The 17,500-nt window shown below is 38.6% G+C and overlaps 1 protein-coding gene and 1 long non-coding RNA gene across 2 annotated transcripts; one reads left to right on the top strand and one right to left on the bottom strand.

Moving 5' to 3' along the window:
* Window positions 1–1,423: 1,423 nt before the first annotated feature.
* LOC138060727 (melatonin receptor type 1C-like) lies at window positions 1,424–3,050 on the bottom strand. Its single transcript, XM_068906585.1, has one exon. It carries the CDS (start codon window positions 3,048–3,050, stop codon window positions 2,082–2,084), a length of 969 nt encoding a protein of 322 aa, XP_068762686.1. The 3' UTR covers window positions 1,424–2,081.
* Window positions 3,051–11,243: 8,193 nt separating this feature from the next.
* LOC138060183 (uncharacterized) lies at window positions 11,244–16,527 on the top strand. The gene is made up of 2 exons (XR_011134307.1): window positions 11,244–11,933; window positions 15,023–16,527. It is a non-coding gene; the product is annotated as an uncharacterized lncRNA (long non-coding RNA).
* The last annotated feature ends 973 nt before the right edge of the window (window positions 16,528–17,500 follow it).

Below are 17,500 nucleotides of genomic sequence, written 5' to 3'. Positions count from 1 at the left end.
GAAAGGAAAACTAATGAGGAATCCGTACTGATCTCCAGATAGATGCTCTATCTCCAGATAGATGATCTAGCTATATCTCTATCTCCGATAGAGCAAATATAAACATGCTCTCCGGGACAAGAAAACGTCGAGCTTGTTTCCTTAAGACAAGGTAATTAGAAAGTGTATGGTGCATTATTTAAAGAAGAACGTACCGAGCTCGCCTTTGTTGAGAAAATGTCTATCTCTTGCTTTAGGAAAATATGTTGCAGTAACAATGTCTAGACCTAGACCACAACTCAGACGTAACAAATCTTCGAAAGTAGGAGACTCTAATTGTCGTTTTTGTCTTATTACCCGAAGGACCGCTAAACATAAAATAGACTTGCCAGTGGTATTGTGTATTCAAGATCAATCTGTTACTAAGCGTTCAACAAAATTGAATCAACAAAACAAGAGTTGTGAGTATCAAGAGAAAAACTATTGATATCAGGAGACATTGAATATATATGCAATTGCTGTGATCAGTTATGGTACAGATCATCTGTCTCTCAAGTGTAACAGTAGCTAATATAGTGGTAAATGTTCGCAAAATTACTCCCGCAAGTAGCCGTGTTCCTCATTTACATTCAAACTTTCGCTGAAAACATTCAAAATGCACAAGTATCTGTCGATAGACGTATTGATGAGATTGCAACACACTCTTAACGACAATAATGACACACTCAGACAACAGTGATGGTAAGTGGTGCGAAGTAGAAGAACGACCGTCTAGTATCACAGATACCTTACTGCAACAACCAGATATCACTGAAATTTAGGGAAGGTATCTAGCCTTGCGCCAGGAGAGGGTAATAGACCATTAGGTATATTTATGGACAAAGACTCTGAATTGTTGGCATTCCCAACAATTGTCTGTGGTAAAACCAGACCTGATAGCAATGATAGAAAAAATACCAGTTTGTTTCAGCACATTGTGTAAGTAGGAATTAAGAAGTCGAGATAAGAAAATTGCACAATCAGTACCGAAGATCTTTTATTAGGTGAAAATCAAATCAAACAAATTCAAAATAGCGCATCTTTTTCTCCTCAAAATACATCTTGATGAACGGTTTAGAGTATTGAGAAATTTGAGAGGATCACCACTATATTTTGAAAAATGCGAAAAGGTAATCCCACATGGCTCTGCTCATTTTCTGCAGCAGAAACGAGGTTTTCACATCTTTTGAATATCCTTGCTAGACTTGTAGAGAAAAAAAGAGCTAACTGATGATGAGATTAACAATATATATGACATGGCAGCAAAAAGCAGACTTTATTCAAAAAGACCCTGTCACCTGTGCTAGGAACTTTCAACACATGGCACAGCTATTTATAAAGGATTTGTTAAAGAGTAATCTTATGTTTATTGGAGAAATAGTAGACTATTTTTACAGGTTTCGTTTAATTTTTTTTTTACTTAATTTGCAATACTATTTACAGTACACACTACTTACAATATTAAAACTGACGACGCCACTGATAACGTTACCTGGAATAAAAGTACCAACAACACGCTTCGTAGTCACAGTACTTACAAAACTAAGTACTGTTCCCAGGGTTAAATTTCAGCAAAGGGGATCACCTACATGCATTAGTTTGGGTATCTAGTTACATATGAGAGCTCCCTGTGCTGTTACACCATTATCTACCCTGCGAACAGGCTTCTTTTGTAGCCCCGAGTCGGGCCCCAATCCTCTCGCGGCCACAAAAGAGCCTTTCTGCCTTGGATCACTTTGACGCTTGTTTTTCGGACGGATCTTGCAGTTTTTTAACTTGGATTCACCTGGACTGGTTTTTGGCTACGTGGCTTTTCCGTGAGGCAGGGTTTGACTCCCTGGGGAGTTTGGCGAGCCGGCCCCGTTTAGGGGATACTCCCTCAGTTGAGGCATTTAATGTGATCATCTTTTTGCGTTCTATGTCCCTTGGGCATTGCACTGCGCCCTCGGGTCTGCCTTAAATACAAAAATATTCAACGCTGGGTGATATTATATAATTATCGTAAATCCACTCTCGAAAATATGTTAGATGTCTAAAGTGCTGTTGCCTCTCCAACTTGAGCCTTATCTGATACGTTGTTGTTCCGGTACACCTCTTCTGTGTTTGCCCCTTCTCTTGCAGAGGAGTAGCTCGCGAAATTCTCGTCTGAAAGCGGAATTCATTCCTGCATACACGAAAGGGTTTATTGCGTTCGAGAAAGAGAGGAGAAACATACACAGGAGTTCGACATTTCGAGGCATTTTGTCCACGAGGAAGAAACGCCGTAAAATTACAATTATCCAAAGCGGTGCCCAACATATCATGAAGGCAAACACGACTGCAAAGAGGGATTTACTGATTTTAATTTCGTGCCTGCTGATACCATTGTTAACGCCTTGCTGAATATTAGTTGAAGTATTTTCGTTGTGCTGGTGTATCACCTTCGAGACTTTTCGGTAACAGAAAACAGTTGTTATCAGAGGTGTCAGAAAGAAGAGAACGAGGACAATGCAGTAATGAATCATTTTCCCAGCATAGCTGTGATGTTCAAGGGAACACTGTGCATAACCTGGAATGAAATGGTGCCTTTGAAAACCTGCAAACAGCGGAACGGCAACGTAGCAAGCAACAACGATCCACACACACGTGAGGAAAGCAATAGACTTCCTCTTGGTAAACCATCTCCTGTATATCTCGCCTGGCTTGCACATTCTCACATACCGATTCACGGCCGTCATGCCCATCGTTACGGGGGAAACGTATATTACAAACAAGCTGAAGAAAGCGTGAAATCCGCAAACCACGTCACCGAAAACCCATTTACTTGCTACAAGCACACCACAAACGAAAGGCATTACGAAAATGGCGGACAACAGATCGCTCACTGCTAGAGCAACGATGTACAAGTTAGTAACTGACCGAAGTCGAACGTTCTTGAAAACTGCGATGCAGACTAACGTGTTTCCTGTTAGCGAAAAAACGTTTAACGTTAATATCGAGAAAACCTCCACAACGGTTAAAAAGAGACTGCGAGAACTCAGTTCATCGGTCATCGTAGCGGGGCTTCTCTTAAAAATGGTCTTGATCAATCCAATAAATATTCACCACAATTATTAAAAGCAGTCAGTTTTGTTTGTATAGTCAGCCAATAACTTCTCGTCTTCTCAATGTCATAGTGTCTAAAGATTTGAAGTTTTAGGACACGTTGATCCTGTATCAAAATTGTTTATGTTCTATATACAAGGCTAAAAGTTAAAAAATTAAAATATTCAAACCAAACGTTTTCGGCTGTTTGCCATCATCAGGGTTAAAATGGCTGACCGTCCGCGCACACATTTATATCTTATGTAATTCCCAAAGGGAAAAGTTTGGAGACACAAGGAAATGACTTGTTTGTTCAAACTGGGGCGGAATTGTTGGATCATTAGCTCCTCGACGATCCTACGCTTGTGAAAAGTCTATATCTTCACTAAATTAAGATGCAGAATTCCTGAAAATACTGAAACAACTTGAATTTCATTATTATTTGTCAGTGTTTCAAAGCTTTGGCCTTAGTCTGTTCACAGGTGAGTAGTATGTCTCTTCCTCAGTTAAAATATTCTTTACCTTTAACAGTTCAGCAAATACAAAAGACTGCAAGTATTGACAGGAGAACACTTAACAGGAAATTAATATCTCCCTCACGGAAGGATTACTTTGAGATCCAGTCCGTTTTGTTTGCTACATGTCTCGTCAGTCAATAACTTGTCGTCTTCTCAATGTCATATTGTTTAAAGATTTGAACTTTTTGGACATGCTTACCTTATATTAAAATTGTTTTTTCAGAATGGTATCTGCTCTTTATTATTCCACTATTACGCCATTTTACCATATTTGGTCAAGAGAACGCGCAAAATATGAGACGGTAATATACTGTAGTGTCTCGATTTGACAGGTTTAGAACAAAGCAAATACGGACGGAACGGGAGTTTTTCGATGAAAGAAGTTGTTTTCAACAACATGCAAAGCCTGAGAATTTAGCTTGTCATCGCTTGTCACTCGTCATTTTGTTTATTCCATCAAATAAAGATCTTTGGCTGGCTTTTTGTCATATTTACATCATTCCCACGCACCCTGAAGAACAGACGATGCATATATTTTCTTAAACACCCTTACCAAATAAAATTGAAGCAAAATAACACCTTTTTTGTACTGGAATAATAAATCTCTTATTCAATGGTTTAACATATTACACTCACGGACATTTTGCTCGTTGCTCTTATTTTTCCTCGCCCCTGCGGGGCTCGGAAAAATACTACGCAACTCGCAAAACATCCGCTCGTATTATATGTTAAACCATCGAATAAGATGTATTTCTTACATCCATTTAGAAATCACTGGTAATCTTTGCAATCTGATTGGCTCTCAGCAGTGCAACTTATTCCCATATCGCACTATTTTTTGCTCTAAATCGCACCATTTCGCCAGCCTATGAGAAAGGAAAAATGAAACAAAACAGCCAATCAGATTTCAAGATTTGCTTAAGGTAACCGATCAAATTGCAGGAAAATGAAAGACAAAGAAAACCATTGTGTGGCGAATTTTGCAACTTTTGTTCCCAACTGGATCAGTAAAATGTTGGTAATGACTATAATCCTGTATTTTACCTATAAATAATGATTGTATGATTTCTAAATGGATGTAATAAAGGGGTAATTGAACTTCGTGTCGTGCAATTTTGGTCTGAAATCATACTTGTGATTTCAGACCAAATTGCTCTCCACTCAGTTAAAGTAATGTAAGCAATCTTGGCACTGGTGAGTCGTAGTAATAAACTGGGTTAACCAGGAACCAGTTATTTTAAAGCTGGTAGCGGTAACTTCCTAGGTTCACATGTAAAGAAAACGGAATATGAAATGTTATGCAGTGGCATTTGAAGGTAAAATAGGTATTTGTAGACTTCATCCTTCGATGTATTGTGCACAGGTTAATATTCCTTGACAGGCTTCTCATAGTTCAGAGAGTTTCCGTCCTCATTTCTATCAGACTGAGTGACCCACACTACAGTATTTTATCTTTTTCCCTGCCCTTAACATTCCGTAAACTAATCACCATTTCCGTCGAATGCGTGCGCAACCTCGGCATAAAATCAGCTGCGTTTGCATGGGTGTTACAAATGGAATTCGCATAGGACTTTCTCACAGTATCAATCGATTCTATTGACTCCCTTGGGATGCGTCGGTTATGTTGTGTGATTTCATTGGCTTTAACTTACCAGTGACGTAGCGCAGCGCCACGTACAAGGTATGGCTGTCCATTCGAGCAGACGCTCAAGGTGTTAGTGCGGAATTCTCGGATGAGTGTCGATGGATATGTGTTTTTAGGTATGCATGGTTATGTTACGTGAGACAAACCCTGGTCCTTATTATGGAAGACATTTCATGAATTACTGCTTGGCATGGCCGTTCGAGAACCCGTTTGGGCTTACTGAAGAGAACGCTGCATTTCGTTGGCTACTATTGTGTGCTGAGCTGTATGCCATAACATATGCATATTTACATTGAATACTAATGGTGCAACAATATGACAGATGACTTAAGACCTCGTTTCTTAAATTTTTCTTGAAAACAAGTTATTTGAAAATTGCATTTCTGGGGCTGCTTTACCAAAAGCCAGTAGATCAGTTTACTGATACTTGCCACGAGAATTCTGGAGATATTTCTGGAGCATACACTTCCAGGATTCGAGTCCGTTTTTGGACTTTAGACCTTTTCGTTACCTTCTTTTTTTTCGGGTTTGGCTGCGCATGCGTAAGATTTCTTAGTCTCGTAAAAGGCAACACAAGTGGGTTTTGCACTCGGTGTCTCTACCTTCAGAGGCAACCGCAATGACCACTAAACCACGGAAGATTACATAATAGATATGTGGGGAAATAAGTTTTGAACAATTGTGTGCGTGACCGGAAACGGTTTTTGTTTTTTCGGTGCACGCAGTTGAATATCCGGTTATCGTATGACTCTAACATATCGTAATTTTAAGGCGTTCCAAACTAAATCGTCCTTTTCCATTTTAGGAAAATTCCGCTAAAAATGGCGATATGTTATGTTTTTGAGCTCACTCTTTTTTAAAATGCAAGTTATTGACTATATTCTGTCGGAATGATTTCACCTAAAAATCAAACTCGCTCTCCTTGGTCAATTTTACGCGGACTTTAAATGAATTCCGCAGGATGTATTACAGTTTCACTTTTTTTTCTCAGATAAAATCAGTTTGACTTAAGTCCGATTTCTGGACCCAAAATTCTTACTTTTTTTTTCTAATTAAGACTATTACTATGAGGCACCTTGTTTTCATTGTGGCCAACAATGGATATTTTTTTGTCCGATTTTCGGAACCAAAATTTTTCTTTCAGTCCATCATTTATGGGTTGCGGACGAGCACGGATATTAATTATTTGTAGTCCGATTTTCGGACCCAAATTTTTTTGTTACAATCTACCCTATTTTATTGTGACCGACGATGCTTATTTTTTGAGCCCGATTTTTCGACCCAAAATACTTACTTTTTTTCTGATAAGGATAACTTTCAGTCTATCGTGAATTGTGGACGACGATGCAAAGTTTTGAGTCCTATTCTCAGAGCTATCTTAATTCCGATTTCTATTCACGTGAAATGCCCATTTTACGAACGGATAACACTTAGTCTAGTTGGAATCCGTTTTTGGGGCCAAAACATTATGTTTGACTTGGCTTACAGTTGATGGCGTTAAATTCTCCCGAATTGTCGAGAAATTGTTTTGAACGACATGGGATTGCAATTGATACAATGCCATAGGTGCAGAAAATGGCAACTTTGAAGCTTGGTTAATTGGCAGTGTCAGTTAAATTTCAACACAACCGTGCATAGAGCCGTTTAATCCCTTAAATTTATTATGAATTCGTTGTTTTATTCTGCATACAAAAGATTCAATTACGAATCTATAACCTTAAAAATGAAAAATAACATAATAATAAAGATGATATAACTCAAGCATTCCACAGAGAGTTCAACTGACACAAAGAGTTGAATGTCCTCTCTCTTTAACAACTTGCAACTGATACGCTCCTTACGAATTCCTTTGTTTCTTCGGCTATAGAAAATTTATGCATTCAAAGTTTGCTCTATCACTGACAACACAATATCTGCCATTTTTGATTGCCGCTTTTAATGCAGTTAATGTGTTAAGGCATAAAACAAGATCCTCCTTGTCACAAAAATGATTAATCAGCCACTCGAAAGCTTCAGTGGCCTTGCCTCCGGGAACGGTGCCACGGCGCTCGCAGATGACCAGGTTATCCCTGGATTCTCCGTTCTGAAAATTCGCTAACCCTCTTGACAATCCAGAAGACACTGCCCATGAAGTGGCCAACCAGTGGCCAACCACAAAAGCAGAATCGCAGCTGGCAAGACTCAAGTTATCTACGGAAGAAAAAAAATAGAGGTCCCTCAATAAATATGTATATATCCAATGTTTTTACTTGCACACTGGCCTGTTTTTTATTAGCTACCGTTGTGAATGTTTATAATATATAATAAATCAATAATAATGACATAAAAGAATTAAGAGTTTATAATTGAGGGCGGGCATCATAGGGAGCGTAAGCACACGCGTTTTTGAGACGCAGACGGCAACCGGAAGAGAACATTTCGCATGCCAGGACAGTGGTGTCTCCCACATTTTTATACTTATCATCTCTACTGAAGACAAGAAAAAAGGAAAACAGCTCACTTCCGCTTGCCGTCAGCCTCTAAAAAACGCCCGTGCTTAAGCTCACAAGTATGTTTTGGGCTCGACTGAGACTCATTTTAGCCGAGTCGCTAGGTGAAGGTTAAAATGAGCTCTGAGAAGGGCCCAAAACATATGTATGCCCAAGAACACTAACTCTATCATTAATATTATTATCATCATCATCATCATCATCATGGTAGAATGTGGTTTATGACGCCAGAAGACAACAAAAACGAAAAATAACGATTGAGGCAAGTGCTTTGGTTTGCCTGTTACTAGCTACGGCCCTCATAAAATTCAAAACAAATTTTGATAATTGATTTTAAATTATTCACACTTAATCCACCACATGTACGCATTGCGGACCTTTTTTTTTTTTTAACAGAACCGAGTTTTAAATATGAGCGATTCTGTACCTCGGATAACATTTAAAAGTATTTTTATTGATTGCTTATTTTGTTAAATAACTTGATTCAAATGGCTTACTACAGTAGTTTGATTTTCGTATTATTGTTATTATGTTAGTTATATGCCATCTATATATGGAACTACCAATAAATTGTTGCAGGAGCCCATGGGTTCCTGACTGTTGTTGTTGTTGTTGTTTTTGTTATAGTGAAAGGTCATGCAGGTGTCTCTAGGGTTACCTTAAGTACACCAGTGTGAACTTCATTAATTAATGACTGTGCCCCCTATTGTTATTGCGCACACGTTCTGCGCATCTCGAGATACTCTGGTTTACTATCGGTGATGCTTACTAATACAGTGATATTTTTACGCGCTTTAAAACTATCCGGAGAAAGTAAATCTTAGTAAGTACTTTTGGTATCCAAAAAGAAGCTTGTGGGTAACAGTGCATTTTTCAGAGATAATTAAGCTTCCATTTGAGAAAGAACGCCGTACATTGCTTTGTAATTTATAGCTTTTTACAGATATTATTCATCAATAATTATCTTTGAAAATGCGAGATTATCCCGTATTTTCTTTCTGGATTTCAATAACACTTGTTAAGATCTACATTTCCTTTATAATCATATTGAATACTATTGAATTCGTAGGCACCGGCCTTAAAGTAGCAGAAACATCTGAGCTGTGTTATTAGAACAAAAGTTATTATTCTAACTCCGGCACATTAAAAGTCATCCTTTGACCTACATGTATGCGACAGCTTTCTCAGACATCCAATCCACAAAGTACAAGCCTTTGAAATGTAAACGTGATCTGATACAAAATACCGAGGATTTTATTTGTTTTTGGCATGAGACAAAAGTGTAGTTTGGTGTATGACATTTTTGACATATATCAAAATTGTCAGGCCAATATATATTGAACTACAAATTTTCCTGGGGTCATTGCACGTGCTATATTTGATTGTAGAAGATTTCACATGTAGCTTTGCATGTCACACACAGTTGACCGCGCTAAGCGGATCAAGTGCCCATCAAGCGATAGGTACAGTCACAGGATGACACAGCATGATAATTGAAGCCGGGAATGGAAGTCATCTTACTTACATTTGCTCAATAAGCAAATGTAATATTGCTGGTTTTCACTGTCACACCATCATCAAAACCATTCAACAAATAAAGTCAAGAATCAAAGAGACTAAAGGAGATGAATATTCAAGCAGTTTCTCAAAGATTCAGGGCTGTGCGATGTTTCGTGCGGGAGATTTTACAAGGCTTTGTATGGAGGCACCATGTTTGTGTCCCTCTACGGAGCAAACAAAAACACATGTCATCCAGTTTTGATATAAAAAGCCTGCGGTCGTCTTCTGAGGACTCATAAATATCTACGTGGTGAGACGTTCGTCTTGTTTGATGTGTTTCTCAGACGTGCCGGGATCTCGGCTAAACGAGCCAGCCCTCCTAACCGGGCCAGCCGGCTCATGTAATCGGCCCCGTAAACCTACGTGATTTTAATATCGTGTCACGCAAAAGCTTGGAAATTCTACTTTGCTTTTTCAAAGGACGAAAAACCCTATCAAACTGAAAATTTGTAAAAAGATAAGTCTTCAGCTGTTCTAATAACTAACTAACTAAACTTAAATTTCAAAAAGATTGATAATTCCTTATTTTTTAATGTTGATGACGTCACGTGAAAACCAAGAATTGGTGACGAGGAAATGTACTGAACTCCTCACTCACTTCGTCACTTCGACACTCATGGAATTTGGCTGCGTTACACAATTTGAGGGTAAAAAGTATTCGGCAACTCTCACCATTATCAAATACTTTTACTTTTGACAATGATGATATGTCGTTGCCGAAATGTCATGTTTTAATATCCCTACCTTTCACGTGTATTCTAGATCTATCGTTACACAATTTGACACGTGTTGTACCAACTGAGATGTTTGTCGCGCTCTCAGATGACATTTTGATAAAACAAAAAAGGTTGTAGACCAGTGGGTCTTCGGTCGTCGTTTTTTGGGTCTTTGCTTTCGACAAATCCGATATTCGGCGCCTTATATTTGGAGGACTGGAATACCTTCGTGTGCTATTACATCATAATTATCTCCAAAGTTTACAGTCAATTTGAAGAAAGAAAAAATACAAGACAAACTGATATTTTTCTGCATTATTAACATAATATGTTACAGTGTATTATATGCAGTGCCGTTTTGTAATATAGGCAGAATGCTTAGTCCTACTCCGGTAAACGCTGGTGGGAAGCAATGACTGTTATGTTTGAGGATTTTATTTTACATACGAGGCGGTTACAAAATTATTTGGGCGCGTACCTATACCCTGGCTGCCAGAGGTCGCTCTAGGAGAGAAAACACCTCTGGCATCCAGGGTAGCGTACCTACGGCTTCAAAGTATAAACAAGAAATCGCAGTTAAGTCTAAATAACACTTAACTGTAAACAGAAAGAAAAGCATACCTCCACTGCTTGAACTTTTTGTGGTTAACTTTGTTTTCAAAGACGGGAACGTTCCTCACCACCGAATATGTCTTTCTGTAATATGCAAGTCGGGCCGTTCTAAAAAATGAAGGCTTCATTGTCTTGAATCTTGATTGACCATAAGTTTGTCCCCTCTTGTATTTGCTTTAGACGATGACTTGTTCGGTGCCTGTTTTCTTTCGTGCAGTCTGTAATGCTCTGTAGTGTAGTCTATACGACGCTGCAGTTACTAACAAGTGAAAAGATTAATGTGCGTGCGAGATGATGAAACTCAATAAGGCACTGAGATAAGGTCACGAACGACTACCTGACGGGTCGTGTTCACATAAGCCGATCTTGATTTCGTCATTCGTCAGATGTGATCATAAACAGACCAAGCTGTGTGCTTCTCCAGATCGCTAGAGTGTTGAACGTCTTCCACATTTTTAGCATTTAACACCACATATCATTTTTATGTTTCTTTTTTTTTTTTTTTCGATTTCACGCCCACGATATACTACAGTACATGCATACATCTGTCGATTTGATGAACATGAGGTCACGAGAGCTACCATGTCAAATTCAAAATTAATAGGCCACGACTGTTTAATTTAGTCCGCGCAATGTCTGGAGGTCACGCTTAATTTGTATTCTGAATTGCTTCGCCCAAGTAACGACTTTCATCTCTGCGTATGCTACGTGTCCCATCCTGTGTATGTAAAAATAGGATGTTCTGTTCGCAGTTTTTTGCCACACATGTACTAAACATGTTTATAATTCTCCTCGTAAACTGAGCTTGTCAACACTGAGCTACATAATTTGTGTGCGTCCGGCTTTACATTGGAGAATCTGCCCATTACGGTCAAGTAAAGTACCCTCGCTCATGATCATTATAAATTCCGAAACAATTATCGAGTTTGCAATTACTACCTAAACTTCAGAAAAGATGGAAGGTCACCAAAAACGTCGAAACTGGAGTTTTATCGGGTTTTCAAGTGATGAGTCCAGCGGACGTCTCCATCATCAAAGTCCAGAATCGAAGGAACTCCTTTGAAACTAAGAGGGGGTTTTAACGTTGATCGGTTTCTCAGATGAAAGCCTTGACTCATTCCGGCATCAACCTCAAAGACCCCAACCATTCGTGATCATTGTCCCAGTTATGATGTAGACGGTTCGAGCCCGAACGGCGACCTCTAGATGTAACCTTACTCAGAGATTCTGACGGAGGAGAAAACAGTACGCGGGAATTATTCAGACTGTTGAAGCGATGAACTAAACCAAGAAGAACAACGTAATATGGACGGTAAGCCGTAATTACCTTTACCGATAAATTTAATCTAATCGTGGGGAGCCAATCCAGCCTTCGGGCTAAACGTAACCTTCTTGTCAGTAGTAACAGCGTAATTACGCCGAGACTAAAAGGTACTGAATAGCATCACAAATTAGCATGAGAATGTTTTTCCGCCATTTTTTTCAATGCATTTCCTTTTAGATGTTTCAAACCTTTTAACTGCATAGCTCATAGTTTTCACTGAAAAGGAAAGTTTTCAAGTCCAATCTGAAAACAAACCTGACAAACCGTATACTGATATAACTTATTAGTTCACCTCTAAAAAAAAACGACGTAATGAGTAAGTTATGATTTAACACTTATGATATGTGCCTGAACATAACATAAGCCGTTTCATTTCCTATTCTCAACGCAAACTGGTAAGCGATGAAAACTAGCGTGAGCGCGTGAGGGGGCGCTGTGCGTTTACACACGCGTGAACAGTCTCCCATGCAATACTACGATGACTGCGTAGGTCTTTACCTGGATTGACTTCACTTTAAAAATCACTACAAAATCAGAATTTAGGGAAATCAAGTTCTCAGCAAATAAGGTGATCCAGCGTTCTTTGAGGTTGCTCGAATCAGTTATTTAATTACCATACCTTTCCACTTTCCAATTATTTGCTCATAATAATAATAATAAGACACGTGCGAACAAATTTTTAAGGGTCAAATTTTTGAGGTCGATCAGGTTTTTCTATCAGTTCTTTCCTGAGTTCACAGTCGGAGAGAATGGCCTTTGACTGTGACATTCCGACACAAAGGAAACAACCTATCATCAACTTAGGTAATTATCTGATTTCAATCAGGGAAAAACAAGACCGAATAGCTAAAACACAGGAAAAGTTAATAATAATGAGCTTTATTTAACCAGGGAGCACCTTCAGTAATCTGTTCTCCCAGGTGTCCCTGACATAAATAAATATAATACTAAAATAAATGTACAATGTACACAGTATTGTATTTATACTCGGGAATATTTCTTAAGCTGCGATAGCCGCCACTCTCTTAACACATTTCCGATTGTTTCACCTTGCAAAGTTTAATGGAAAATCGATCGAATGATAAATCTCGTTTGTAAGCAAAATTTGTAACGGGAGTTACCCCTATTCACTTTGAAATCTGCCCTTTGGCATCAATTTAACTTTACAGTCTCCACGATCACGCACAGTTTTTGCTATTCGCGGTTTTCACTGTCACACCATCATCAAAACCTTTCAACAAATAAAGTCAAGTTCATTTTCTTTTCATTTTCATTTTCTTTTGTCTCTTGAACAGCCCCACAAAGATTCAGGTCTGCGCGATGTTTCGTGCGGGAGATATTCGAAGAAATGTTTTACTCAAACTTGAATGTAAGGCTTTGTACAGACACGCGATGTTTTAGTCCCTCCGAGAGGCACCAATATGGCAGCTGGAAGCTAACAAAAACATATGTCATCGAGTTTTGCTATAAAAAGCCTGTAATCGTCTTCTGAAGGCTCATAAACATCCACATGAGTACACATGAGTTGCTTTTTATCTACGTGACAGCATTCTCTGCCGCCATTTTAATAGATCGTTTTCACTGTCACGCAATAAAAAATAAATCGAAAACCATCCGGTGGAAAAAGTCAAGAATTCGTGATGTTGTAGAAGATAAATGAAGAAGACACTTTTCCAAGTTTTAGGCCTGTGCGTTTCCCCAAACTTCAGATATTCGTCGATATGTTTCGCAGAAATTTACAGAGCCCAGTATCAAATCGCCCGCTTGGTGTACATCTGTGGCCCACCAATATGGCGGCCGGAAAATAGTGTCAACATCTGTTACTTACTTTGGCTATCTAGGCGAGTGATCGTCTGTACTGAACAAACACCTATTTACCTAAGCACTTTTCCTAATGCTTTAAATTCTAAAAAGGCTCAAAACCATGAGATAAATATATATTTCTCAATAAACTCGATCGTCGCCTCGTGTCACGCACCGCTATAACTCAGAAATTCAAAATGCTCTGGTTTCCAAATGAAGCACGCTATTGAGCTTTAAAATTGCAAATGGATACAAATTTACCGCCTCTTATGCCTGATGAGGATAAAAACTTTCGTGGCTCTTTAGTTTTGGATTTTAGAAAATGATGACGTCACGTGAAAACGATCCATATCGTGTCACGCAAAAGCTCAGAATTCAACCTTCCTTTATCACACGACGAAAAACCCTATCAAACCTAAAAAAAAATTGAAAAGAAAAGTCTTCAGCTGTGTTAATAACTAACTAAACTAAAAGCTCAACAGGATTGATAATCCCTTTTTTTTTTATTTTGATGACGTCACGTGAGAACCAAGAATTTTAAATTGCAAGAAAATGGAAAACATCAGTTTTAACAGCGAGTGAGTTTAGAGCAGCAGGTTCAAGTATCAAAACACTGCTTGATTTACTAAAAAAATTCCTCAGGTTTCTATTGTAGAGGAAATGCGAATAGCCAAGTGAAAAAGTTGCAACTGCATTTTATCAAAGTAGAGGATCAATTCCGAAAATATCGCCAGAATTTGTGGAATTTGAAGAGTTTCCTTCCATCGACTCTAACTCTCCATTAGGTAGCTGCCCATTTAAGTTTAAACTAAAGAAGTCAAATGCACGTAAAAGACAGCCTCTAGGATTTTGTGAATGTAGTCAAATACACTACAGTGATTTGGATAAACATTTGAAAGGTTTTAGGTAACCCTAACCCTAACCCTAAAACCAGGAATTTGCAAGGAACCCGCACAACCACGCAGGAATGGATTAATTAAGAAATTTGAAGGAAGGCTTCAAGGAACAGTTGTGAGTCTTAGAAACAAAAACTTAACCATAAACGTTATAAAGTGACTTAAATGTGAACTGCGATTTACAGTAACAGGAAGTTATGCTATGAAGGGGGTTACTTCAAGGTGTTAGAAACGGAACAAGGAATTTGTTAAGAATCTGTATTAACTTTAAAGCAAATAAAAATATAATCAAATTTTTGTTTTGGGCTAGCTAACCAGTGTCGCTTCAGTTGAAAAGAAAAACGGTCTCTTTTTGTTTTGTTGTTTTTTTTTTCTAAGATCACCACTGGGCCACTCCGTAGGGAAGAGAATAGAGCCATCCAGGAGGTGGAGGACCATACAGCCGACTCAGTGGAAGTAGGTTTTTCTAAAGCCATCAATCTTCTCGACTGGGACAAAATACCTGTCTTTTGGAAGTTCACCGCTATATATGTTGACCATGTTTCAATACACTACTGCAAAGGAACTTATAAGTCTAGCTGGAAGCCCGACTATTTTAGAACGAATCGAAGAAACGTAGCGTGGAAACAAGCTCTGCCGTTAAGGATGTTATTTTGCTTTCCAACTTCACGTTAACATGGGATAAGTACACCCGACCAGAGACCGCAACTTATCTCAAAGACGTCTACAGCAGGATTGATGCAATGATGCTGAAAAAACTCTTTAACAACCTCTATGGCTTTTATAGGGTATAATCTCCCAATGCAGGCGCGACGATGTTGCATGTTGATTATAAAAAGTATAACGATTTCTAATCAAATTTAAACATTTTTGTCTCCTGATTGCTTGACAAATCGAAAAAGTATATTTTGAAGTTTCAGTGTCAATGTGCAACACTTGTCAGTTCAACGAAAAAAGTAAACTCATGTTTACTCGCGGCATTAATGTGAAAAAAAAAAACGTGTAGCACGCCCAAAGGGCATTAAATTAGAGCTTATCCTGACAAGCAACGCTCAAAGGCGAGGAAAGTAGATTTTGGAAGTGGTTTTCTTATTCTCGTGATGGCCCTTACGCGTTATGCCTTTCCTAGTCTTTATTTTGACTACAACTAGACTGATAGTTCGCTTCAGTGATGTTTTACGCACAAAGCGTTTATAGACAGTGTTACTAAATCAGTAACACAAGATATGTAGGTAATTTGTGCATAATTTTAGGGATGCGAATATTGGTAGTTCACTTGGGTCCGGGAATCAGTTTCAAAAGTTGTATGAATATTCGTGGTGGGCAGATATATACGAAGAAAAGTAGAATTTTAGGTCCGAAAATCGGACTCAAAAGTTGTCGAAAGGTGTGTTGGGCTGAGATCGTCGCGGAAACGTAGAATTTTGGTTCCGAAAATCGGACTCAAAATTTAACAGCATTCGTGTCGGGCTGAGAACGTAGAATGTTGGCTCCGAAAATCGGAATCAAAAGTTATCAACTTCGTGTCGGGCTGAAAAAGTAAAGTCCAAACATTAAAATCAAGGGTGGAATTTTGGATCCGAAAATCGGACTCAGCAATTTACATAACTTCAAATGATATTACTAGGTATTACAAAGCCAAAATTCGATTTCTTAGGCAAAACGACGAACAGGCTTCTGGTAACGGAATAAAAAAGCGTTCCGCGGTTTATAGCGCTTTTGTATTGTATTATTTGAATGTTATGCAGGGCTCCGAGGGTTTCGTAGCTGTTCTCTATGTTTAAGATGACATTTAGACGCAGTCCGTAAAATATTGTAACCTTTTAGATGTCAAAAAAAGTGTACTTTCCGTTAGAAACATAATAAAGTGGTCAAGTTTTCAACTTTGTGTTCCTCAATTATTGTAGAATACCCTCTATCCCCAGTATTCTGTCGGAAATGTGCTGTCTAACATGCTTATTTGCCCTTTTTTTAACGGAATTTGCTTAATTGGAAAAGGACGATTTAGTTTGGAACGCCTTTTTTATAATTCTCCCAGTATTGTTAAGAAAAAGTAGAGACTTGTAAAGCATCTGTTTTCTGGTTTTAATTGGAATCAATGCCGTTAACAACAGTTTTAAATGTAACCAAATATCCACGATCGCACTTAACCCTATCATTGGTTCATGGAATGTGGACTTCGGACTACGGAATTGAAACTGGATATCTACTAATGAAAAAAACCTACTGAAATACTGTGAACTTAAAGGAAGTCGGCTAAACATCCTTCGAACAAAGTGTAGGCTACCTGTAGCTTCTTGTTAATTGTGGAATCGTACTCAAATTGCATTGATCAATTTTTTTTCCTTTTACTTTGGATGTATTAGGTCAATATTATGAATCACCCGATGTGTAAGTCATCAATTCACATTGGCTGTGAAACAAGACACACACTGGACATTTATCGATGACATGTGTATTCCAGTCAGAAGTTACAAAGTTACAGGCTCATTTCAAGAACTTTTGGATATTACAGGCATTCGAATGGCTGGTTCTTTGCAATATTTGAAAACTCCTCAGTAATATAGGGGCTGTTTAAATGGAAGCAGGAAGATCCTAGAAGGCGGATCATCCTAGCGCCATATTTTTTCTGTATTCAGTTTACATGCAAGAGGTCGTACTTGGCCCTAGTGCTAGGATCTTCCTAGCTGTGAGCTAGGAAAATCCTAGCGCAAGGAAGATCCCAGCGCTAGGAAGATCCCAGCACCATGTAAATTGCCTTCGTTCGGAAGTTCCTAGCATGGGTGTTCACGGTATTCAGCTGCCAAAGGTAATCTTCCGGTGTAGAGATTCTCCCACCACACGTTTTCGCTATAA

The sequence above is a fragment of the Montipora capricornis genome, chromosome 8 (genome assembly GCF_036669925.1).
Source record: "Montipora capricornis isolate CH-2021 chromosome 8, ASM3666992v2, whole genome shotgun sequence".
Classification (NCBI taxonomy): Eukaryota; Metazoa; Cnidaria; class Anthozoa; order Scleractinia; family Acroporidae; genus Montipora; species Montipora capricornis.
The sequence above is the reverse complement of the archived record's forward strand: the minus strand, read 5'-3'. Positions and strand labels throughout refer to the sequence as shown.

Excerpts from the sequence above, each read along its gene's own strand:
- LOC138060727 (XM_068906585.1), bottom strand. The coding sequence starts at position 3,050 with ATGACCGATGAACTGAGTTCTCGCAGTCTCTTTTTAACCGTTGTGGAG.